A 26808-nucleotide genomic window follows, 5' to 3' on the forward strand; every position below is an offset into this window, starting at 1 on the left:
TTGGGGGGTGGCAGGAAGGGGTGAAAGTGCATGGTATTGGGGGGGCAGGAAGGGGGTGAAGTGAACCGGGAAATGGGGGGGTGGGAAAGGTATGAATGTGCCCAGAGGGTAAGTGGTTAAAGCATGATCTAATCTGGAGCCCCCAAAACCACTTGGCTGCTGAAATGTTGGACTAAAGTTGATTTTCTCTCTCTCCTACCCCACCCTATTTGGGTCCTCCTCATAGCTCACCCGCTACCGGCTCGTCAACACGAACATAATACAGAGAAAAACACAAAATGGAAATTGTTCGGCACATTCGCTTTATTGTGAGCAGAATGGTTTCATTTTGTACAGCAGTTTATCTCCGCTTTATCATATGCCTTTCTTTCCCTGATGCCAGGGGTTTTCCGCAACCGGGTTCATGATTTGGCCCATCCCGAGAATGGTTTCGGTGACTCGGTGGTAGATCATCATGATGTATGGACGGTCTACTCTGAATTCGGGGGCTGAGAGTAAATTGATTACTTTGGCATCAGTCGCACTACTCGCCTCTGTTTTTCTCTCTTCGATGTTGACATAAGACTGGTGGTACATCTATCAACAACAAAAAGTAAAGAAATCAACGTACTTAAAAAAGTCAAAAGACTGCAAAATATTAAGAAAAATTGAGGATTTCGGTAAATCGCCGATTTGAATGCAGTAGAATGTTAAAGTGTGACCAAACGCACTTCATAAAAAAACGATGAATAAATGGTCTATTCCATGCTCTTCATCCTCACTCATCACTATGAGATGCAAAACACCTGGTTGATCCTGCTGCTATCTCCTCCCCTTCTGTCCATGTCCCCAATGCAGCTAGGGATTTTGCACCTGTGGTGACAGCTCTGCACATGCTCAGTTTTCAGTGAGTTTCTATGCTAAAGTATTTCCTCCCTATCACATCTGAGCAGCCCATGTGACTATAGAGTCACACATGTATACACAGTGACAACCCACCCCCTACCTCCTCCTCCATGCCCACTAACCAGCCAAACAAGCTAAACACAACTGGGAGGGGCGTAGGTTATTACATATAATTTGATGGAGGCTTCACCTCCCTCTTATTCTAAGACACAGGCTGGAGGGGCATGACACAGCCTGCAACAGAGGACTAGAAGCTCCTCCTACTTATGTTTCCCTGCAGACGTGCTTGGAGAGAGCTGGATCATGTGACAGCTGGGTATTGGAAAAAAATGGTTCTTAGATTTTTTTTCTTGTTAGTAGTTACAGTGCCGTCATCCACATGCAGAAATAGAAGGAACAATGTACTGTAAATTAAATAGTGTGTGCTTAGCAGGGGCGGCCCATCCATTAAGGGCGCAAGGGAGCCGCCCCCTCTGTTCATCCGCTGCCTCCCCTATCCATCCGGCCCCTTTCAGGACGCTTGGATTCCAGTAGGAGGGGTGTTTTTTTTTGTGAAGCACCAATTGGAGCCAGAGGCTCTAATAGGCTTCAATATAGGGTGGGCTGGGCCGCAGAGAGTGCGCTCTGAGCCCACCGGTTGTGTTACAACAGCAAATGAAGATCCTCCTCCCGGTCAATCAGGAAGCTGGTTTTGACACCGGTCTCCCGATTGGCTGAAAAGAAAGGCGATCCTATTGGATGCCTAGGAGGAGGCGGTGAGGAGCTGAAAGCCGCCATGGAGGAGAGGACTCGGAGCCAAGCCACTGCAAGCCACGGCAAACAGTGAGGATGGGGGGGGGGGGGTTGCGGGTGGATGTTTGCTGCCTTAGGCTCCATTCACACCAATGCCCTTTTCATGCTTTTTGCAGAAATGCGGGCCATTCTTTTAACATGGGTTCCTATGGAAAATGTTCACATCCATGCCTTTTTAGTGCCTCTGATTTTTTGGAAAGGGTCAGGTGTGACTTCTAGCCGCAGCGGCTTCAAAATAGTCCCTGCACTACTTTGGTCCAACTTTGGTGCGACTTGAGGTCCATAGACCTCAAGAATACACAGGCATTACTTTGAGTCGCGTCAAAGTTTCGGCAAAACCGTCACGGAAAAATTGCAGCAAAGTCGCAGGACTTTCAGGTCGCACAAATGTGAAAGGGGCCTAAAGTATACGTCCAGCTAAAAACTTTTTTTGGTCCTTTAGAATGAGCTCATGATGTTAATGTATCTTAAAAACAGACACTGAAAGCTATTATTATTATTTTTAAGTGAAACTCTACATTTGTGTTTTATAGGCCAATAATTCCAACATGTTCTGCATGTGATCTTCCTTCTGTGCTGCTCACTGTTCTCCTTGCTGGAGGGGAAGACGTACCTGAGGACCTGCAATACAAGGATCTCTATGCTTCTGTTTCATTCATTTCGTGGATTGTACTTCTTCCACCCATCTTGTGGCTTCTCCATCATCACCCCACCAATGTAGGACATTCTATCTATCTATCTATCTATCTATCTATCTATCTATCTATCTATCTATCTATCTATCTATCTATCGTCAAAAGTATTGGACCTTGTTTTGTGCACTGGTCAGTGGCGGCCTGGTGAGTTGTCTTTTGCCCGGGCACCGCTCCCCTTTTCTCGCCACCTCCTAATTGTAGTGGATAGATTCAAGCATAGCATGAATCTATCCACGGCCACCCCCTATTCATGTGTCCAGCCCCTATAGGGTCACCGGGTTTTTTGTTTTTTTGAAGTGCCTGATTAGAGCCAGAGGCTCTAATAGGCTTCAAAATAGGGTGGACTTGGGACGCAGAGCATTGCGTCTGAAGCCCACCCAGGTGTGTTGCAACAGTGAGTGAAAATTTGCTGTTGCAACACTGATCCTCCTCCTGGGCAATTGGGAAGCTGGTATGAAACCTGTTTCCCGATTGACCAAAAGATCAGGCAACCCTATTGGGCACCTAGCGCCGGGAGGAGGAGAGAGGAGACACCACGGAAGTTACTCCAGAAGAGGACACTGGAGCAGCTTTCTCCAAGCCCGCCACGCTCTCACCGCCCGCATCCAAGGTAAGGACAGCAGGTGGTGGGGGTTTGTTAGTGCCGGTGGGGTAGTGAAACTCCACTGGCAGCCTGTTGGGGGAGGGGGGGTTGTTTGCCACCCCCCTCAAAAGAAAACCCCACCAGCCACCACTGCAAATCTCCCTAAGTCACCAGTCCTAGCCCACCTCCCCAGATTTGCTCTACTAGAGCAATTCCTACCTCTTGCCGCCCCCCCCCCCCCAAATTCCCCTTCTCAACACGAACCCCCCCAAACCTCCTTGGTTGCCCCCTCACCTCATATGATACCACAGCGCCCAGGGCAGCTGCCCCTCCTGCCCGTGTCTGGTCACAGGGTTAATACTTTGACAAAAGAAAGATACTTACGTCTGAAACTTCTAATTTTTGATCCTTTGAGAACCTCACAAAGTTGGCATTCTCAGTGAACATGTTTTCCATGCCCATGACCATCATGTAATGTTTCAGACTGACATCATAGTTGAAGGTTACTTTGGGCATGTAGAGGTTCAACAAGCTGTGGAGGAAAATACACATCAGTGTCAGTTTTAGCAATCCCAACCATCCCAGACTTTTTCCGTGAGGCAAAAAAGTGTTTGCAAGCTACAACAACCCCTATCAGCCAAGCAGAATTTAAAGTAGATGTCAAGCATAGAGCTAAGGCAAAACACTATTTTTATTTTACATTTTTGGATAGAGTAAGGGAGGATTATCATTTTTTTTTTTTGCTGTCTCTGTCCCACTAGGGAGAAATCTCCTCTCTTCCTGTCCCATAGCCAAAGCAAGGAGTGAAGGGAAATCTCTCCGGTCAACAGAACTAATGTCCCTTTTTGGAAATTTCCCCTCTATTCCTGTCCTCGTGACAACCCAAACTTTGGGAACTTCTATCACTTTTGGTAATAATGGTCACCAGGCTAAATAGGAAAGGCCAAATCTCCCTAATAAGGCCCAACAGTAACAAAAACCCAACAGGATTTGTAATACCTCTCCACTCTACCAAAACAAAAATAAAAAAGGGTTTTGGTTACATTTTAAAACTGAATTTAAAAGAGAAGTATGGGTTGTGACGGGAGTCACTTTTGGCGGGGGGCTTGTGGAGGCCAGCTTAACTTGGAGAGCACTGGAATCTCATTGTCCTGCTCCCCTGACTCCTCCGATGTGTAAGTAACCCAGTGTCTATTAGGGGCACAGGGTGACCAAGAACCCCAGTCTGATCTGCACTAATTATGGTCATGGACGCAGTGCATCGTCATCATCAGCACGTGACCATGGGACACGCTTGTCCTTCTTTTCGGCAGCTGGACATGTTGAGCCGCAACATGCCAACGACTTGGTAGAGTGGATGACCAAGCCCTCTTTATCCTCCTCATCCTCTCTCACCCAGGCTCAGGGTACTAGCAAAGCAGCTGCCAATGCATCATCTTCCCTCCTCTCAATGTCATCATCAGTGACTCCTTCCCTAGACCCACCACGTCCTCCTGAGGAGTCTCCTGAACTCTTTGAGCACAGTGTTGGGTACATGCTCCAGGAGGATGCCCAGTGTTTTGTAGGCTCTGATGATGATACTCAGCTAGAGGAAGGCAGTAGCGTGAGCGCAGAGAGAGGGGATTATCCAGGGTCTTATATGTGTGGTTTGTGTTGAAGAAATGACGAGGCTCTTTCACTTGGGACAGTAATAGTTCTGAACAATATCCCACCCTCAAGCATATATGAAGATAAAGTCCATTTTTCGTCAGAGACCATTGCTAGATGGTTTGAGGTGGGCTGGGGGTTGCTATGTGTTTGTTAAGTGCCTGTATCCCATTGTTCTATTGTGTCTGTCTGCCTTGGGAGAAAAGTATTATAGGATGTATTGTGTATGTGGATTAGTTGTGAGGAGAGAGGGGGGAATTCCTCCAACAGCTCTCCCTGCTGATAGGACAGTCTACTGATGAGAAGTTTGAATACACCTGTGTGTCTGTTACTGAATGTGTTTGGCTGCAAAGCTGGAACTGAACTGTTTATTCAAACGAGTCTTGCCTAGTTCTTGGTTGTAATATGCTGCAATTATATCTAAAATCTATATTCAGACTGGAGGAAGTGGTAGATGACGGAAGCACTCAAGCGGAGTGTAGGATGTTCCGTTACATGGTTTTGTTTTTTGTTTTACAGATTTATACTTACCTAGGTGGATGCAGGATCGGTCTGATGCGGCATCTGTCCCCCGGCGCCTCTTCACTGAGAACCGAGTGATCGATCACCGCCAATCACTCGGTTCTCACAGCTCCTCTAGTAGAGAGCTGGTGACTGTCAGCCAGCGGCTCTCTGCTCTGCCTCCTCCTCGCTCACTGGAGTGCTGGGCTGTGGAGGGGTAGGGAGCGGCTTGCTGAGACCATATGTGACCATAGGAGGAAGACAAGACAAATACCTAAAATACAAAGGAATGAATTAAAAGCCTGAACTACCTAGACCGGGACTGTCTGCTTGGTCTCTCCCAATGGGGGGATTCGTAGGTTCAAGCCCAACCCTCCTGCCATACCACAGCACACTGAATTTCCTTCGAAGTGGGATAAGAATTATCGGTGAACCAATTGGTTACAACCTGCTATAATATAATCAAGGTGAGTACCATACATAAAAAAATCTTCCTTGATGGTAACTTGTGCTGGTTATCGTTACTCCCGGGGCAGGACTGTCCCTGTCTTGGTAGTTCAGGCTATTCCTTTATTTCTTGTATTTTAGGTATTTGTCTGGCCTTCCTCCTATGGTCACACAATGTCCTACAAGTTTGGTCTTCATTGGGACTCTTGCATTTAATCGATCTATCAAGTCCTCATATTTAAGCATCTGGTAGACCTGTGGGGACAGGTCTACCAGATGCTTAAAAATGAGGACTTGATAGATTGATTAATGGACGGACTATATATATATAGTCCGTCCATTAGGGGCGCCGGGTGCCGCCTCCCCTATCCTCACCACCCCCTATATGCAGTGGATAGATTCATGCATCGCATCGAATCGCAGCTCCCGGACAACAGACAGCAAAAACGGACCCACCAGACAACCGCAAGGGATGGAGAACTGCTGCTCATGCAGGGGGCAAAATACTGTAAGAGCTATGTGAGTACTAAATGTACGAACCGAGTGGGGGTCCATTGTGCACCCCGGACTCATGGAGAGTACCGGTGTTGGGGCAGCAACTAAAGTCTGCTGATCAAATTCCTCCAATCCCTATTTGAGCATAAAAGAAAAGGTTTCTGGACTTTGAATGAAGCCTGTGTATACACAAGCCTCCATCCCTAGTTCAACATCCAAGGTAAGGACAGTGCCACGGTTGGGGTAGTGCCGCTCTACCGGTGGCCCGGAGGGGGGGGAGTTGTTTGCCCCCACCAATAAAAACTCCACCATCTGCCATTGCTCCACCACATACAATCATCTGGGATATACTCAGGGGACATAAGTGTCACTTCTTCCTGTGCTCAGGCATTCCAGAGAGTCCACGCCTGATGGGACAGAGTCCATGCCTGATGGGACAGAGTCCACGTCTGATGGGACAGAGTCCACGCCTGATGGGACAGAGTCCACGTCTGATGGGACAGAGTCCACGCCTGATGGGACAAAGTCCTTGCAGGATGGGACAGAGTCCACGCATGATGGGAGAGAGTCCACACCTGATGGGACAAAGTCCACGCATGATGGGAGAGAGTCCACGCTTGATGGGACAAAGCCCACGCCTGATGGGAGAGAGTCCACGCCTGATGGGAGAGAGTCCACGCCTGATGGGAGAGAGTCCACGCCTGATGGGAGAGAGTCCACACCTAATAGGACAGAGTCCACGCCTGATGGGACAGAGTCCACGCCTGATGGAACAGAGTCCACGCCTGATGGAACAGAGTCCACGCCTGATGGGACAGAGTCCACGCCTGATGGAACAGAGTCCACGCCTGATGGAACAGAGTCCACGCTTGATGGAACAGAGTCCACGCCTGATGGAACAGAGTCCACGCTTGATGGAACAGAGTCCACGCCTGATGGAACAGAGTCCACGCCTGATGGAACAGAGTCCACGCTTGATGGAACAGAGTCCACGCTTGATGGAACAGAGTCCACGCTTGATGGAACAGAGTCCACGCCTGATGGGACAGAGTCCACGCCTGATGGAACAGAGTCCACGCCTGATGGAACAGAGTCCACGCTTGATGGGAGAGAGTCCACGCCTGATGGGACAAAGTCCTTGCAGGATGGGAGAGAGTCCACACCTGATGGGACGGAGTCCACGCCTGATGGAAACCTCCAGTCATTGCATTTGCACTGTTTATGTCACTGTGATTCGTCCTTGTACTTCTTTCCATACAAAGCTCATGGGAAGCCCCTGTCACTGCACTAGTTGCATTGCTTGTTATACCCTGTTTTGTACTTATGGTTAGACATGTGCGGTTCCTTTTGTCCCAAATTTTTCAATACAATAGTACCGAATTAAAACAAATCCGAAATAACGGAAAAAAAAAAAGTATATTTAATAGAATAAATTTGAGTTCGAATACATAAGAATAGAATAGAAAAAAAATTATAGAATAGAAAAAAAAAATAACAGAAAATAAAAGAATAGAATATAATAGAATAAACCAGAAAATAGAAATAGAAAATAAATAAAACAAAATAGACTTGAAAATAATAAAAAAAATAGAATATAATAGAATAACATGGAATAAAACCATCTTCTGGAATTCAAATTTCAAATGGAACAAATTTGAAAACCTAAGAAAAGAATAGAATAGAAAAGAATAGAACAGAAAAAAAAGAATATAATAGTATTGAAAAGAATAGAATTAAAAAAATAGAATAGAATAGAATAGAAAGAATATAACCATTGCACAAAATTCAAATTTGAATAGAATAGAAAATAGATTAGAATGGAATAGAAAATAACAGAATAGTATAGAAAAAGCAATAGAATAGAAAGAATATAACCCTCTTCCGAAATTCAAATTGCAAATAGAATACATTTGAATTTGAATAGAATAGAATATAATAGAAAATAAAATAATAGAAAAGAATAGAATAAACAAATAGAAAACAATATAATAAAAAAAAATAGAAAAGAATAGAACCATTTTCCAAAATACAAATAAAAACAATTCGAATTTGAATAGAATAGAAAAGAATAAATTAGAATAGGAAGATGGTTATATTCATTCTATTCTATTATGTTGTTTTTTTCTATACTATTGTGTTATTTTCAATTCTATTCTTCTCTATTCTATTCTATTCAAATTCAAATTGATTCTATTTGAATTTTGGAAAAGGGTTATATTTTATTATATTATAATTATTATATAATTATTATTATCATAATATTATTATTTGAATTTCAAAAGTTGGTTATATTCGTTCTATTCGATTATGTTGTTATTTCTATACTATTTTGTTATTTTCTGTTCTATTCTACTCTATTATTTTCAAATTCTAATTGATTCTATTTGAAATTTGGAAAATGGTTATATTATTTCTGTTCTATTCTATTTTTTTATTCTATTCCATTCTATTCTGTTATTTTATTTTCTATCCTATTTTGTTCTGTTTTACTCTATTGCATTATATTCTTTTAATTTCTGTTATATTCTTTTCTATTCTATTCTATTTTTTCTATTCTTTTATTTTCTATTCTATTTTATTATTTTGGGAAATTGGAAAACGCTCCAAATTCGAATAAACAAAACAATACCCGAAAATGAGTTAAAGAGATTCGAACGAATTTAACTAAACAAATTCATGCAAATAACGAATCGAAACAAAAGCAAAACTCATTTTTTTTTTGCGTTCTGCACATGTCTATTTATGGTGTGCCTCTACACCGTTCTATTCGCAGTGTAACAGGGGCATTGCTGGGTCTACAAAAGATCTGGGGCTAGAGCCCATAGCAGCGTAGTAAAGAAAGTCATACGCTTGGGTGGGCATACACATGTATATACAGTAATATATGTGTGTGTGTGTACATAGTCCCCCCTTACATCAGGGTCCCCAGAGAGCCCCTCCTTACATTACAGTCCCCAGAGAGCCTCCCCCCTTACATCAGGGTCCCCAGAGAGCCTCCCCCTTGCATCAGGGTCCCCAGAGAGCATCTCCCTTAAAATAAGGGTCCCCAGAGAGCCTCCCCCTTGCATCAGGGTCCTCAGAGAGACCCTCCTTACATCAGAGTCCCCAGAGAGCCTCCCACTTGGATCAGGGTCCCAGAGAGCCTCCCCCTTGGATCAGGGTCCACAGAGAGCCTCCCCCTTGGATCAGGGTCCACAGAGAGCCTCCCCCTTGCATCAGAGTCCCCAGAGAGCCTCTCCCTTAAAATCAGGGTCCCCAGAGAGCCTCCCCCTTGCCTCAGGGTCCCCAGAGAGCCTCCCCCCTGCATCAGGGTCCCCAGAGAGCCTCTCTCTTAAATCAGGGTCCTCAGAGAGCCTCCCCCTTAAAATCAGGGTCCACAGAGAGCCTTCCTCTTTATATCAGGGTCCCCAGAGAGCCTCCTCCTTACATCAGGGTCCCCAGACAGCCTCCTACATACATCAGGGTCCCCAGAGAGCCTCCCCCTTTGCATAGGGGTCCCCAGAGAGCCTCCCCTTAAAATCAAGGTCCCAGAGAGCCTCCCCCTTGGATCAGGGTCCCCAGGGAGCCTCCTCCTTACATCAGAGTCCCCAGAGAGCCCCTCCTTACATCAGAGTCCCCAGAGAGCCTCCCCCTTGCATCAGGGTCCCCAGAGAGCCTCCCCCTTGCATCAGGGTCCCCAGAGAGCCTCCCCCTTAAAATCAGGGTCCCCACAGAGCCCCTCCTTACATCAGAGTCCCCAGCGAGCCTCTCCTTACATCAGAGTCCCCAGCGAGCCCCTCCTTACATCAGAGTCCCCAGCGAGCCTCTCCTTACATCAGAGTCCCCAGCGAGCCCCTCCTTACATCAGAGTCCCCAGAGAGCCTCCCCCTTGGATCAGGGTCCCCAGAGAGCCTCCTCCTTACATCAGGGTCCCCAGAGACCCTCTCTCTTAAATCATGGTCCTTAGAGAGCCTCCCCCTTACAATCAGGGTCCTCAGAGAGCATTCCCCTTGCATCAGGGTCCCCAGAGAACCTCCTCTCCCCTTGGGGACCCGTGAAGAGACTTGGGGCTATGGGCCCCAAAAGCCACCCCCTAGCGACGCCACTGCAGTGTCTATGTATTGTGCATACATCCAGTCACACATTCCTGTTTGTAGGATCATTTGGCTGATTTGACGTCTATCTCTGATAAAAGCAGGTTTGTGTTGTAAAGCGTCTCTCGGGTATACCTGGTCTTCAGCGAGTGGATGTAATGTTTAATCTTCTGGGCGGTCAGCTGTTCTTGCACACGGTAGAGATCCCCCAGTCTTGGTAGGATGATGACTAAGGATATGGGGTCTTTAGCGTATGATAATTCCGCCACATCGCATTCCATCTCGGTGTCCTTGTACATCCTATACATTCCCTGCCGATTCATCATCGGCACATTGACCGATTTCCTATCCATTAAGGTGAACTTTTCCTCCTTTGTATTGTGGCGGAGAAATGGTAACTTCCACATACCTGAAGGGAGCAAAAGATGGTTGCTTTAAAGCTAAACTATCATGGTTTGGGGGTGGGAGGGGGGAGTCAATTGTATTTTCATTTAGGTTTTTCAATTCTTGTTGTTATTATATGCACTATATTACCAAAAAAGTATTGGGACGCCTGCCCTTTGAACTTTAATGGCATTCCAGTCTTAGTCTGTAGGGTTCAATATTGAGTTGGCCCCACCCTTTGCAGCTATCAACGGCTTCAACTCTTCTAGGAAGGCCGTCCACAAGGTTTAGGAGGGCGTCTATGGGGATGTTTGACCATTCTTCCAGAAGGGCATTTGTGAGGTCAGGCACTGATGTTGGACAGGGGGACCTGACTCTAGGGTTGCCACCTCATCATTTTAAACCCGAAAACGTTTGAATTACTCGGGTTCTGAGGCCAATTAAATGCAGATAAGGCACCAAGTGGGTTTAATTACCACCTTAATCAGCCACAGCACCTGTGTAATTAATATGTGTTCGGGTTTAAAGAGATGAGGTGGCAACCCTACCTGGCTCGCAGTTTCTGCTCTAATTCATCCCAAAGGTGTTCCATCTGGTTGAGGTGAAGGCCAGTCAAGTTCCTCCACCCCAAACTTGCTCATCCATGTTTTTATGGACCTTGATTTGTGCACTGGTGGGCAGTCAAGTTGGTACAGGAAAGGGCCGTCCCCAAACTGTTGCCACAAAGTTGGGAGCATGAAATTGCCCAAAATGTCGTGGTATGCTGACGCCTTAAGAGTTCCCTTCACTGGAACTAAGGGGACAAGACCAACCCCTGAAAAATAACCCCCCACCATAACCCCCCCCTCCACCAAATGGTTTGGACCAGTGCACAAAGCAAGGTCCATAAAGACATGGATGAGTGAGTTTGGGGTGGAGGAACTTGACTGGCCTGATCTCAACCCCATAGAACACCTTTGGGATGCCTTCCAAGCCCAACCCCTGAAAAACAACCCCACACCATAATCCCCCCTCCACCAAATGGTTTGGGCCAGTGCACAAAGCAAGATGCATAAAGACATGGATGAGTGAGTTTGGGGTGGAGGAACTTGACTGGCCTGATCTCAACCCCATAGAACACCTTTGGGATGCCTTCCAAGCCCAACCCCTGAAAAACAACCCCACACCATAATCCCCCCTCCACCAAATGGTTTGGACCAGTTCACAAAGCAAGAGTGAGTTTGGGGTGAAGGAACTTGACTGGCCTGACCTCAACCCCATAGAACACCTTTGAACACCCCTGAAAAACAACCCCACACCATAATTCCCCCAACCGAATGATTTGGAGGGGTGTCCCAATACCTTTGGCAGTATAGTGCAGATGAGTGAGTTTGGGTTGGAGGAACTTGATTGGCCTGCATAGAGTCATGACCCCAACCCGATCCTAAACCTTGTGGACGGCCTTCGCAGAAGAGTTGAAGCTGTTATAGCTGCAAAGGGTGGGCAATACTCAATATTGAACCCTACGGACTAAGACTGGGATGCCATTAAAGTTCATGTGCGTGTAAAGGCAGGCGTCCCAATACTTTTGGTAATATAGTGTAGATAGATAGATAGACCTACACTGGTGATCTGATTTTGAATTTACAAATCTGCGAATTTACAAATTTTTGAATTTACGAATTCTCTAATTTACGAATCATAGCAAATGCCCCCGAAAAAAAAACAAAAAAACCCAAAATCGAATGAAACGAAAACGAACAAATTTTCCGGCAGTGCACATGTCTACACTGCACCGCTATTGTTATTTATTATTCATTTGTTCCCTTACATTTGTTTAGATGCGGCATTCATTATCCTGGATAATTCGTAACTTTGGATACATTTGTATTTGTTAGGTTTTCTAACAACCAAATTTCGAAGGAAATTCCAATTCCTATAATTTAACTGTTAATTATTATTAGTTAGCTATTCTTAAAAATTTTCAGATTTGATTTATTTTTGGATTTTTGAATTCACGATTTTTGTGAATTTTCTAATTTACAAATTTTTGAATTTTCTAATTTACGAATCATAGCGAATGCCCCCGAAAAAAAAAAAAAAAACCCAAAATCAAATGAAACAAAAACGAACTAATTTTCCAGCAGTGCACATTTCTACGCTGCACCACTATTATTATTTATTATTCATTTGTTCCCTTACATTTGTTTAGATTCGGCATTTATTATTCTGGATAATTCGTAACTTTGGATACATTTGTATTTGTTAGGTTTTCTAACAACCAAATTTGAAAGGAAATTCCAATTCCTATAATTTAACAGTTAAAGGGGTTGTAAAGCTTCGTTTTTTATTTTCCAAATAGGTTCCTTTAAGTTAGTGCATTGTTGGTTCGCTTACCTTTTCCTTCAATTTCCCTTCTAAATGTTTTTTTTTCTTTATCTGAATTTCTCACTTCCTATTTCTAGTCAGTAAACTTCAAACCATCATCCGAGCGGTGTTTAGTCAGCCAGAACAGCTTATTGAACAGCTAGCTTACTGAGGAGGAACAGAAAGTGAGAATTTCAGACAAAGAAAACAAAGAAAAAATAAATTTAGAAGGGAAATCGAAGGAAAAGGTAAGTGAACCAACAATACACTAGCTTAAAGGAACCTATTTAGAACATATAAAACGAACCTTTACAACCCCTTTAATTATTATTATTTAGCTCTTCTTTAAAATTTTCGGATTTTATTTATTTTTGGATTTTTTAATTCATGATTTTTGCAAATTTTCAGATTTACAAATTTTTTAATTTTCTAATTTACGAATCATAGTGAATGCCCCCGAAAAAAACAAAATCAAATTAAACGAAACTGAGCAAATTTTCCAGCAGTGCACATGTCTACGCTGCACCGCTATTATTATTTATTATTAATTTGTCCCCTTACATTTGTTTAGATGCGGCATTCATTATTCTGGATAATTCGTAACTTTGGATACATTTGTATTTGTTAGGTTTTCCAACAGCCAAATTTGAAAGGAAATTCCAATTCCTATAATTTAACAGTTAAAGGGGTTGTAAAGCTTCGTTTTTTATTTTCTAAATAGGTTCCTTTAAGTTAGTGCATTGTTGGTTCGCTTACCTTTTCCTTCGGTTTCCCTTCTAAATGTTTTTTTTTCTTTATCTGAATTTCTCACTTCCTATTTCTCCTCAGGGCCGGTTCACACAGCGAGGCGAGGCGAGGCGACACGGCTCGCCTCGCCTCGCTCCCGCAAGTCGCCCCCGTTCTGTACAATGGAACCGTTCTGAGAGGAGCGACTCGAGTCGCTCCGACTCAGAAAAAAGGTTCCTGTACTACTTCTGGGCGACTTCGGGGGCGACTTGCATTGACTTCTATACAGAAGTCCTCTGCAAGTCGCCGCTGAGCTCCCCGCAGGCGTCTCCGACTTACCTCGCCGCGCCTCGCTGTGTGAACCGGCCCTCAGTAAACTTCAAACCATCATCCGAGCTGTGTTTAGTCAGCCAGAACAGCTTACTGAGGAGGAACGGGAAGTGAGAAATTCAGACAAAGAAAACAAAGAAAGAATACATTTAGAAGGGAAATCGAAGGAAAAGGTAAGTGAACCAACAATACACTAGCTTAAAGGAACCTATTTAGAAAATAAAAAAACAAACCTTTACAACCCCTTTAATTATTATTAGTTAGCTATTCTTTAAAATTTTCGGATTTTCTTTCTTTTTGGATTTTTGAATTCACCATTTTTGTGAATTTTTAAATTTACAAATTTTTGAATTTACAAATTTACAAATCATAGCGAATGCCCCCGAAAAGACAAAAAAAACTCCAAAAACAAATTAAAACAAAAAGGAACAAATTTTCCGGCAGTGCGCATGTCTACACTGCACCGCTTTAACTGGTAATTGTGTGATCATGCAACGCTGTCCCCAAATTATGTTTATCATTTTTTTTCACACAAAAATAGCTTTTTTTTATTTGGTATTTGATCACCACTTTTCTTTTTTAATTATATTAACTCATAAAACATTTCGAACAAACAAACAAAAAAAATAAATCTAATTTGTTCATAAATTTAGGGCAAAGTGTATTCTGCTACATGTCTTAAAAGGTAAGAAAGGTAAAAGTAAAAAAAAAAATCCCAATAAGTGTGTGAAAGGTATAGTGTCTACAAACTGTGGTATATATATATATATATATATTAAAAAGACTGCTACAGCGCTGGTTTACTTTGCCTGGAGGACATCCATTGACTGCAACACCCCCTTCAGCGTGCGGGGGCAGCATGCTCTGTTATCACTGCGTCCTTCGGGACTAGCTGATCACAGATCGGGGTAAAGGGCCAATCGCAGCAGCTCTTTACCGCGTGATCAGCTGTATCCAATAACAGCTGATCACAATGTCGACACAAACCAGTTATCAGCTTTCCTCTTCTCAGGCTGATGGGAAAAGAGAGCTGATAACCGGATTTGTTAGAGGGACATCTACACTGATAATCAGGACATTGATTATCAGTGTCCTGATTATCAGTGCAGCCCCAATAGTGCCCACAGTGCTGCCAATCAGTGCTCATCAGTGGTGCCAATCAGTGCCTCCTCGTGTGTCACCTATCAGTGCCGCCCACCAGTGTCACCTATAAATGCTCATCAGTGCTGCCTATTAGTGGCGCCTATCAGCACCACCTATCAGTGCCCTTCAGTGCTGCCTGTCAGTGCCCATTAGTGCAACCTATCAATGCTACCTCATCAGCGCTGCCTCATCATTGCACACAACAGTGCCTCCTCATAAGTGCCCATCAGTGCCCCCTCATCAGTGCCCATCAGTCCTGCCTCATCAGTGCACCAGTGCCCATCAGTGCTGCCCATCAGTGTCACCTAGCAGTGACCACCAGTGCCACCTATAAATGCCCATCAGTGCTGCCTATTAGTGCCGCCTATCAGCGCCACCTATCAGTGCCCTTCAGTGCTGCCTGTCAGTGCCTATGAGTGCTGCCTCATCATTGCACACACCAGTGCCTCCTCATCGGTGCCCATCAGTGCCCATCAGTGCTACCTCATCAGTGCACACCAGTGCACACCAGTGCCTTCTCATCAGTGCTCATCAGTGCCGCCTCATCAGTGCCCATCAGTGCTGCCTCATCAGTGCACACCAGTGCCTCCTCATCAGTGCCCATCAGTGCCGGCTCATTAATTCCGCCTCATCAGTGCTACCTCATCAGTGCACACCAGTGCACACCAGTGCCTTCTCATCAGTACTTATCAGTGCCGCCTCATCAGTGCCCATCAGTGCTGCCTCATCAGTGCACACCAGTGCCTCCTCATCAGTGCCCATCAGTGCCGGCTCATTAATTCCGCCTCATCAGTGCACACCAGTGCCTCCTCATCAGTGCCCATCAGTGCTGCCTCATCAGTGCTGCCACATCAGTGTCCATTAGTGCAGCTTATCAGTGCCCATCACTACCCATTAGTGCAGCTTATCAGTGCCCATTAGTGCAGCTTATCAGTGCCTATCAGTGAAGGAGAAAATTTGCCATTTGCAAAATTTTATAACAAAGTATAAAAAAAGTTTGTGTTTTTTTTCCAAATGTTTACTCTTTGTTCGTTGGTTTAACAAAAAAGAAAAAAAAATCCTTGCAGTGATTAAATACTATCAAAATAAAGCTCTAGTAGTGTAAAAAAATTATAATTATTATTATTATTAAAATGTCACTTGGGTACAGTGTTACATGACCGCGCAATTGTCATTCAAAGTGTGACAGCGCTGAAAGCTGAAAATTGGCCTTGGCAGGAGGGGGGTATAAGGGCCCAGTAGACAATGCAGGTCTACTTTTTAACTACTGTATACCCGCCACCAAACAAGAGAAAGGAGCGATGGTCTCATGTGAAGAGCCTTCTGCCTCTTCCCAGGATACCTTCTTCCTACAGGCACCTATCATAGGGTCCGGTGCTGCCCCTGAAAGGGTTGTATTTACAGGACCATAAAGCACTTGTAGGCCGGACTCTTGGAAAAGGTGATCCAATGATTGTTGTATCTGTAGTTTTGTAATATTTGTTTCTCCAAAATCTACTTTCTGTAGTCAACAATAAAATGGACTTACCTTGAAAGATCGCATAATCTAAGAGAACCATGGATGTTTTTGAACCCAAGTTATTGACTATATTCCGTATTCTACTGTCTGTTTTGTCCCTCACGATCTTATTGATTGCTTCCTCAGCAGCCCGAGGGTCACTGAAGCTGGTGGTTTGAACGGGGGCACTGTAGTAAATGTCCATCATATCTCGGAATTGTGGTAAAAAACTTCCCCCCTGGTTTATGAAGACCTCATTACCAAGCTTGAATCCCTGCTCATTGGTTGACTGACGTATTTCTTTAAGGATCCATTTATTTCCCTCATGTAGCAACGCGTCTTTCTCTATGTGATTCATATTTAAGGCGGTGAGGATTTGTTCTCGAGTTCTACCATAGGAACCAAGAGTCACCATGGAGAGGGTTATGTAGATGCTGAGGGGTGAAATAAAAATCTTTGCTGGGGGTCTTTGTACTGGCGATGAAATCTGTTGAAAAATCCTCACAGCAAAGTCCATTTGAGATTCAGATATTAACTTTTGCCAATCAGGAGAGTTATTGCCCGGGTGTTGATTTTGATGTTTGCCCTGTTGTAGATGAGTGTCCTGTTGTTGATGAGTGCCATGTTGTTGATTATTGCCCTGTTGTTGATTATTGCCCTGTTGTTGATTATTGCCCTGTTGTTGATGATTGCCCCCTTGCTGATGATGGCCATGTTGTTGATGATGGCCCTGTTGTTGATGAGTACCCTGTTGTTGATTATTGCCCTGTTGTTCATTATTGCCCTGTTGTTGATGATTGCCCCCTTGCTGATAATGGCCATGTTGTTTATGATGGCCCTGTTGATGATGGCCATGTTGTTGATGAGTGCCCTGTTGTTGATGAGTGCCCTGTTGCTGATGAGTGCCCTGTTGCTGATGAGTGCCCTGTTGTTGATGAGTGCCATGTTGTTGATATGTGCCCTGTTGTTGATGAGTGCCCTGTTGTTGATGAGTGCCCTGTTGTTGATGAGTGCCCTGTTGTTGATGAGTGCCCTGTTGTTGATTTTGATGATTGTCCTGTTGATGATTGACCTGTTGATGATTGGCCTGTTGATGATTGGCCTGTTGATGATTGGCCTGTTGATGATTGGCCTGTTGATGATTGGCCTGTTGATGATTGACCTGATGATGATTGACCTGTTGATGATTGACCTGTTGTTCAATTTGACGATTGCCCTGCGATTTATTTTGGTAATTGCCCTGTTGTTGATTTTGTTTGGAGGTATGGGTCACAAGGATCAGCGAGATGAGCAACTGGAGGAGAAGAAGAGTCTTCATCTTTCTTTTACACCAATTTCACACCTGCGTAAAAAAGAAAATACATCTTTTGAAGTTATTGACATTAAACTGCTAAAGGGGTCCTTTGGGCTGCTTCCCAGTTATAATCCACATCCTCTTTAATGAAAGGGTCTACCATCTACCCTCTAAAGGGTCCAAGGTCCAGTTTCAAAGATGCATTCTTGCTGCTTAAAAATTGGGAGAAAGCAAATAGATGAAGTGGTCCTTTGGACGTACAAGTTTCCTTTCACATCCTATGCTTTAAGAGAGTCTACTACCTATCTTTGGTGACCTTTGGTCTAATGAATTGGAAAATGGTACCTTTTATCGATGATGTACAGCCCCCGGATATAGGGGAGTCATCATTGTAAGTAAAATTTTTTGGGATTTAAGTGATTGTAAAGTCTTGTTTTTTTTACGTTAAAAATAATTAATAATAATTTGCATAGAGGAGCCCTGATCCTCCTCTTCTCAGGTCCCTCTTTGGTGCTCCTGGCCTCTCCCTCCTATTGAGTGACCCCACAAGCAAGCAGCTTGCTATGGGGGCACCTGAGCCAAGCCGCAGCTCCCTGTGTCCATTCAGACACAAAACTGTGGCCTGGCCCCGCCCCGGTCCTGCCCCCTCTCTCTTCTCATTGGCGGAGTGACTATGACAGCAGTGAGAACCAATGATGCCATGCTGCTGTCTCAACCAATGAGGAGGAGAGTCTCAGGCAGCTGAGACATTCCTGCAACATTGCTGGTTCTAGAGGGACCTCAGGTAAGTATTACGGGAGGGGGCGGGGGCTGCTGCACACAGAAGGCTTTCTATCTTAATGCATAGAATGCACCTTCTGCCTTTACAACCACTTTAAAGTATCGCCCCATCACCCTTCCTCCTTACCCGATCCCTATTTCATTCTAGTGCTGTAACTGTCGGCACAGGCTCTCTCTTCTCTCTCTTCTCTCTCTCTCTGATCACAGAGCCAGCAGCAGGAGCCATTGGCTTCTGCCACTGCCAATGATGTCCTGTGGGCAGAGAGTGGTGTGGGCTAAGCTGCACTGTGCGTGTCAATGGATGCACGCTGATCAGCTCGGGATCAAGCCTGTAGGTGCACCCTCATAGCAAGCAGTTTGTAATGTGTCACACAAAGAAGAGGGGTAGCCAAGAGCACCGGTAGGGGACCTAAGAAGAGGAGATGCAGGAGTGCTCTGTGCAAAACCACATGTTTGTTGTTTTAAATTAAATTCTTAAAACTTAGGTTTGGCCAAAATGAACCCCCCACCCCCCAAAAATTAATATAAGGCATGGGAAATCACATACTATTAATCAGATGTGTCCATTGTGCTACTGGCTCCTGCTTTCCATGAAAGCTTCATCCTTCCACCTTGCTCTTCCTCCCACATCCACAATCTTCCAGTGTGGTGGGGGTTAATAGTATGGATGGAGCTGTTAAAGGCACTTATCAAGAATGCCTCAATATGCCAGATCTGTGAAAATGAACTGTGACCAGGTGCTTAGCCTATCCATCCCCATATATAAAATACACACAGGGGCATTGCTAGGTGGAAAAAAAAGACCAGGGGCTTCAGTCGCAGGGCAGGGGGGGATTGGCTGCTTGGGGGGTTAGGCTCACTTGCTGGTTGCTGCCTGCCTCACCAATGCCCATCCATGCTGACCACTAAACTGACCTACCTGACCATTACACTGACCTACCTGCCCCCTACACTGACCCCCCTGACACATACATTGATCCCCCTGACACATACACTGACCCCCCTGACATCTACACTGACCCCCCGACACATACACTGACCCCCCTGACACATACACTGCTTACCCCCCCGACACATCCACTGACCCCCCTGACAAATACACTGACCCCCTGACACATACACTGACCCCCCCCGACACATACACTGACCCCCCTGACACCTACACTGACCCCCCTGATACATACATTGATCCCCCTGACACATACACTGACCCCCCTGACACCTACACTGACCCTTTGACACATACACTGACCCCCCCGACACATACACTGACCCCCCTGACACCTACACTGACCCCCCTGACACATACATTGATCCCCCTGACACATACACTGACCCCCCTGACACCTACACTGACCTTTTGACACATACACTGACCCCCCCGACACCTACACTGACCCCTCGACACATACACTGACCCCCCTGACAAATACACTGACCCCCTGACACCTACACTGACCCTTTGACACATACACTGACCCCCCGACACCTACACTGACCCCCCCTGACACATACACTGCTGATCCCCAACACATACACTGACCCCCCTTACACATACACTGACCTCCTAACACCTACATTGACTCCCCTGACACCTACACTGACCCTCCTAACACCTACATTGACTCCCCTGACACATACACTGAGCCCCCTGGCACATACATTGATCTCCCCTGACACATACACTGACCCCCCCTGACACCTACACTGACCCCCGACACCTACATTGACCCTCCTGACACATACATTGACCCCCCTGACACATACATTGATCCCCCTGGTGCATACATTGATCCCCCTGACCCATACACTGACCCCCCTGACACCTACACTGACCCCCCTGACACCTACACTGACCCCCCTGACACATACACTGACCCCTCTGACAAATACACTGACCACCCTGACACCTACACTGACCACCCTGACACCTACACTGACCCCCTGACACCTACACTGACCCCCCTGACACCTACATTGATCCCCTGACACATACACTGACCCCCTGACACATACACTGACCCCCTGACACCTACACTGACCCCCCTGACACATACACTGACCTCCTGACACCTACACTGACCCACCCCTAGCACATACACTGACCCTCCTAAAGCCCCGTACACACGACCGGACTTTTCAACATCCAAAGTCTGACAGAATGATTCCGGCAGACTATTCGATCGTGTGTGGGCTGCAACGGACTTTTGATTCGCAAAAGTCTGACAGACTTTAGAAATGAAACATGCTTCAAATTTTTCCACCAGAACTCTGCCGGACCCAGTTCCTACCGAGAAATTCGCTCGTGTGTATGCTATTCCGACGGACTAAAACCGACGCTAGTGCAGCTATTGGCTACTGGCTATGAACTTCCTTATTCGAGTCGAGTCGTACGTCATCACGTTCGAATCCGTCGGAGTTTGGTGTGATTGTGTGTGGCCAAGTCCGCTCATTCGGAAAGTCCGTCAGAATTCTGCCAGAACTCCGTCAGAACTCCTTTCGAAAGTCTGTCGGACTTAATCCCTCGAAAAGTCTGGTCGTGTGTACGCGGCATTACACCTACATTGACTCCCCTGACACATACACTGTGCCCCCTGGCACATACATTGATCTCCCCTGACACATACACTGACCCCCCTGACACCTACACTGACCCCCGACACCTACATTGACCCCCCTGACACCTACACTGACCCCCCTGACACATATATTGACCCCGCTGACACCTACACTGACCCCCTGGCATCTACATTGATCCCCCTAACACCTACACTGACCCCCCTGACACCTACTCTGATGCCCCCTGACACATACACTGACCCCCCAACACAAACACTGACCCCCAACACATACACTGACCCCCTGACACCTACACTGACCCCCCCGACACCTACACTGACCCCCCTGACACATACACTGACCCCCCTGACACCTACACTTACCCCCCCGGACACATACACTGACCCCACTGTGACAGATGACCTCTTGACACTCCTGCAGCTCAGCCTTACCTGCATAGTGTAGCCCATCTCATCCAGGACCACTTGGAGACAGCGGGCTGCCCGCACCAGGGAGAGAGAGCCAGGATAGGAGAGCCACTCCACTGCCCGCCCATTTACACAGAGCGAGCGGGGATCTCCCAGTGCCCAACGCAGCCGCAGTGTCATTCCCGCCTCCTGCTCGGGATTAATAATGAATTTAGCAATATCGAGACCCGGGGCATTTTGGGGGCACACTCAGGGCTCCAGCCCCCGTCAGCCCCCCCCCCCCCTCCCAACGCCACTGCATACACACAACCAATAATATTGGCCCATGGGACTTTAAATGAGGTGTAATACAAAAGTCATAAAATATCAATTTGTTGTACAAGGATTGGACACATAAATGTATAAAGTACACATAAAAAAAATGTTTGGCATATCAAGCCAACAGGTTACACATAACAATATATAATGTACATCAACCCGGTATATTTTCTAGGTATTTAGTAAGAGGCATGACGGGTTTTTTGAAGCTGTCATTTTTTGTCATCATTTTCTGTAAAATTAAGAAATGAAAATTTTGAATTTTTTTTTAACCACTTCAGCCCCAGAAGGATTTACCCCCTTCCTGATCAGAGCACTTTTTTGCGATTCGGCACTGCGTCGCTTTAACTGACAATTGCGCGGTCGTGCGACGTGGCTCCCAAACAAAATTGCCGTCCTTTTTTCCCCACAAATAAAGATTTCTTTTGGTGGTATTTGATCACCTCTGCGGTTTTTATTTTTTGCGCTATAAACAAGAAAAGAGCGACAATTTTGAAAAAAAAACAACACTTTTTTGCTATATATATATATGATCCCCCAAAAATGTATAAAAAAACATTTTTTTCCTCAGTTTAGGCCGATACGTATTCTTCTACATATTTTTGGTAAAAAAAAAAAAAACGCAATAATCGATTATTGATTGGTTTGCGCAAAAGTTATAGCTTCTACAAAATAGGGGATAGTTTTATGGCATTTTTAACCACTTTCAGACCGGACCAATTTGCTGGTCAAAGACCAGACCCCTTTTTGCGATTCGGCACTGCATCGCTTTAACTGACAATTGCGTGGTCGCGCGACGTGGCTCCCAAACAAAATTGACGTCCTTTTTTTCCCACAAATAGAGCTTTCTTTTGGTGGTATTTGATCACCCCTGCGGTTTTTATTTTTTGCGCTATAACCAAAAATAGAGCGACAATTTTGAAAAAACACATTATTTTTTACTTTTTGTTATAATAAATATCCCCCAAAAATATATAAAAAAACATTATTTTCCCTCAGTTTAGGCCGATACGTATTCTTCTACATATTTTTGGTAAAAAAAATTGCAATAAGCGATTATTGATTGGTTTGCGCAAAAGTTATAGCGTTTACAAAATAGGGATAGTTTTATAGCATTTTTATTAATAATTTTTTATTATTTTTTTTTTCTACTAGTAATGGCGGCAATCAGCGATTTTTATTGTGACTGCAACATTGTGGGGGACCCATCGGACATTTTTGACACATTTTTGGGACCATTGTCATTTATACAGTAATCACTGCTATATAAATGCAGTGATTCCTGTGTAAATGACACTGGCAGTGAAGGGGTTAACCAGTGGGTGGCAGTGTAGGGGTTAAGTGTTCCTAGGGGTGTGTTACTAACTGTGGGGGGGTTGGGCTTTCATTTAGTGAACACTGATCTCTGCTCCAATCACATGGAGCAGAGATCAGCGTCACTAGTTGCTAGGCAGAATGGAGAAATGTTGTTTACACAGCATTTCCTCCATTCGGCCGCTCCGTGAGACCGAGTGACTCACGGGGGTCCCGACCAGCGCGGGAGCGCGCCGCCAGCGGCGCGCTCCCGATGGCAGGGCGGCATTGAATATTGGACGTACCTGTACGCCAATATGCCTGCCCGTGCCATTCTGTCGACGTACATCGTCGTGCGCTGGTCGGGAAGTGGTTAAGGATGTATATCGGCATGTGGCGGTCCAGAAGTGGTTAAGAAATATATGATGATGACCAAACCTGGAGAAAATATAACTGGGAAGAAGATGGAGAACGATGACATCATATATCGTTCTTTGAGAAATAAGTCACTTTTTAATCCCCCGAGTACCATTGATGGATATGTGGAAGTATTCCGGAAGATGGTGTTGAGAGATCTCCAAGATCTTAAAATAAAAAAGAGTATATGATCCTGGAGATATTAACCACTTCCTGCCCATGGCCGTCATATGACTTCCTGGACTTTCAATGGGAAAATCTGAATGATGCCTGCAGCCACAGGCATCATTCAGATATCCTTGTTTTCAGCTGGCGATTCTGCGCACCATAAGAATGATCATAGCGGCAGTTCCGCCGCTTGATCGTTCTTACAGGCGACGGGAGGGGACATCCCCCCCCACCGCCATCCGGTGCTTCTCCGGAGCTCTCCTGTGTCATCGGTGACCCCAAGAAAGAATCGTCCGGCGCAGGATGATGACGATAGAGATTTCTGGTGACCAGATGGTCACCAGTCATCTCTATGACCGTCGGAGGTTCCCGGAAGTAAACAAAGCCGCGATCACGGCTGTCAGCATGGGATCGGTGAAATTATTTTCACTATCTCATGCTTTCCAGCCTGGAGGAAAGATCTAGGGTCTTACTGACCCCATATCTCTCCATAAAGAGGACCTGTCACATAGATTTCTATTACAAGGGATGTTTACATTCCTTGTAATAGGAATAAAAGTGATAAAAAAAAAAGTTGTAAAAATATAAAAAATAAAGTAAAAAAAAAAAAAAAAAAAATTTGTTTTTTTAAAACGCCCCTGTCCCCAGCAGCTCGCGTTCAGAAGCGAACGCACACGTAAGTCCCGCCCACATATGTAAACTACACATGTGAGGTATCACCACATGCGTTAGAGCGCAAGAAACAATTTTAGCTCTAGACCTCCTCTGTAACTCTCAATATGTAACCTGTAAAACATTTTAAAGTGTCGCCTATGGAGATTTTTAAGTACTGAAGTTTGGCGTCATTCCATGAGTGTGCTCAATTTTAAAGCGTGACATGTTGGGTATCTATTTACTCAGCACAACATCATCTTTCACATTATACAAAAAAAAATTGGGCTAACTTTACTGTTTTGTTATTTTTTAAATCATGAAACTTTTTTTTTTCCAAAAAAAAATGCGTTTTGAAAAATTGTTGCGCAAATACTATGCGAGATAAAAAGTTGCAATGACCGCCATTTTATTCCCTAGGGTGTCTGCTAAAAAAAAAAATATATATATATATATATATATATATAATGTTTGGGGGGTTCTGAGTAATTTTCTAGCAAACAAATTATGATTTTTAAGTGTAGGAGAGGAGTGCCAGAATAGGCCCGGTATTGAAGTGGTTAAAAGTGGAATTAGGAAATTGGAACAGAGGAAAGAGATTTAGTGATTAGGCCTGCAGATGAGGGTGGTGCAATAGTGGTACAATCAAAAGAAGCGTTTATAGGAGAATTGAATCGACATTTAAATGATCAGAATGCTTACCAGAAATGGTTGAGTAATCCAACCATAAAGCCTTGTACACACGGTCGGAGAATCCGTCGGAATGAGTCTTATCGGACCGTGTCGTCAGATAATCCGACTGTGTGTGGTCTGCATCGGACTGATTCCATCCGAATATCCGTCGGACCCAATTTTCCAACATGTTGGAAATATTTTCCGACCAACTGGTTTGATTGGACATACTCCGATCATGTGTAGAGAATTTTGATCGGACCAAGTGCCACGCATGCTCAGATCAAATTCCTATATCAAAGCTATTGGCTACTAGCCTGAATGTAGTCCCATCGTAACAAAATTACGTCATCACGTTCTGAATGATCGGATTTTTCGACAACGTAGTCCGACCGTGTATATGCAACAGTTTCGGACAAGATCCGGCGGGCAAAATCCGACGGACAAAATCCGACGGATTTGGTTGGCAGAATGTCCGACCGTGTGTACAAGGGCTTAGATATAAAGAGAAACTAAGCAAGTTAATCGAAAATGGACTTGGAAAGGGTGTTCTAAACAAAAAAGAAGAAAGATACCTACGACCGGACATATGCAAGATCCCAGTCATATATACACTCTCGAAGATCCAAAAGGATAGGATGAACCCACCGGGAAGACCCCTTGTAAAGGGAATAAATTCTTTAAGGGGGGTATCTGAGGGATCTGAGGGATACGAAACACCTCATACAATCACTGATTAGGATGAAATTGGAAGATAGCCCTATTTACTTAGCAACAGCAGATGTTGCATCGTTATATATACTATTATTAACCATCAGGAAGCAGTACAAGCCACAAAAATGGGTTTTGAGGCAATTCAGTGATCTAAAATATGTTCAGAGACATTTTTTTTGGGTTGAATTGCTTGAAATATAGTTTGGAACATAACTATTTCTGGTAGAGTAAGGAATATTATAAGCGGATACAAGGGGTGGCGATGGGTGCTAAATATACCCCTAGTGTCGCTTACCTATATATGGCGGAGTGGGAGGAAGAAGCCATTTACAAGAATACACCCCATCAGTTACTACTATACAGAGGATTTATCGATGATTTGATTATCATGTGGTGATAGAGAGAGCCTCATCGACTTTGGACATATGTTGAATACAAATAACAAGAATATTAAACTGTCGTGGGAAATTAGTAAAGAGAAAGTTAATTTTCGAGACTTGGAAACAAGAGTTGAAGGAGATAAACTGGATAACTCAAAACTTATTTCGAAGCAGTGGACATAAATAGCTATCTACCCATGGATAGCTGCCACTATGCACCTTGGCCTATCAACATTCCGAAAGGCCAATTTGTTTGATGAAGAAGAAATTGCACTGAAGATAATGAATTTAAGAAACAAGCTACACTTATTAGGGATAGATTTATACAAAAGGGGTACCAACGAGAAAGTTTAAAATTACCTTCTGCTCCCCATTCATTACATAGACATGTACTATCTATCTATCTATCCATCTATCTATCTATCTATCTATCTATCTATCTATCTATCTATCTATCTATCTATCTATCTATCTATCTATCTATCTATCTATCTATCTATCTATCTATCTATCTATCTATCTAAATGAAATAGAATTAAAGTAAAGAAATAAAGTATAACCTACTGTTTTAAGTGCTCTCACTTGTCCT

At 44.5% G+C, this 26808-nt stretch overlaps 1 protein-coding gene across 1 annotated transcript; it reads right to left on the reverse strand.

The window, feature by feature from the left end:
• Positions 1-285: 285 nt before the first annotated feature.
• Positions 286-26808, reverse strand: LOC143956604 (serine protease inhibitor A6-like). The gene is made up of 5 exons (XM_077466817.1): positions 26784-26808; positions 16576-17887; positions 10254-10527; positions 3340-3487; positions 286-576 (listed from the first exon to the last, which is right to left on the reverse strand). Exons 2-5 carry the CDS (start codon positions 17861-17863, stop codon positions 355-357), a joined length of 1932 nt encoding a protein of 643 aa, XP_077322943.1. The 5' UTR covers positions 17864-17887; positions 26784-26808; the 3' UTR covers positions 286-354.

Source organism: Lithobates pipiens, unplaced genomic scaffold (genome assembly GCF_037356315.1).
Source record: "Lithobates pipiens isolate NorthernLeopardFrog02 unplaced genomic scaffold, aLitPip1_a1.2 Scaffold_37, whole genome shotgun sequence".
Classification (NCBI taxonomy): domain Eukaryota; kingdom Metazoa; phylum Chordata; class Amphibia; order Anura; family Ranidae; genus Lithobates; species Lithobates pipiens.

Bases quoted from the DNA above. Each gene is read 5' to 3' on its own strand.
- LOC143956604 (XM_077466817.1), bottom strand. From the start codon at position 17,863: ATGAAGACTCTTCTTCTCCTCCAGTTGCTCATCTCGCTGATCCTTGTG. The intron at 10,528-16,575 runs GTAAGTCCATTT...TGCTCCCTTCAG, and splicing joins AGATTATGCGATCTTTCAAG to GTATGTGGAAGTTACCATTT. The intron at 577-3,339 runs GTAAGTATCTTT...TGTTGTTGATAG, and splicing joins AAAAATTAGAAGTTTCAGAC to ATGTACCACCAGTCTTATGT.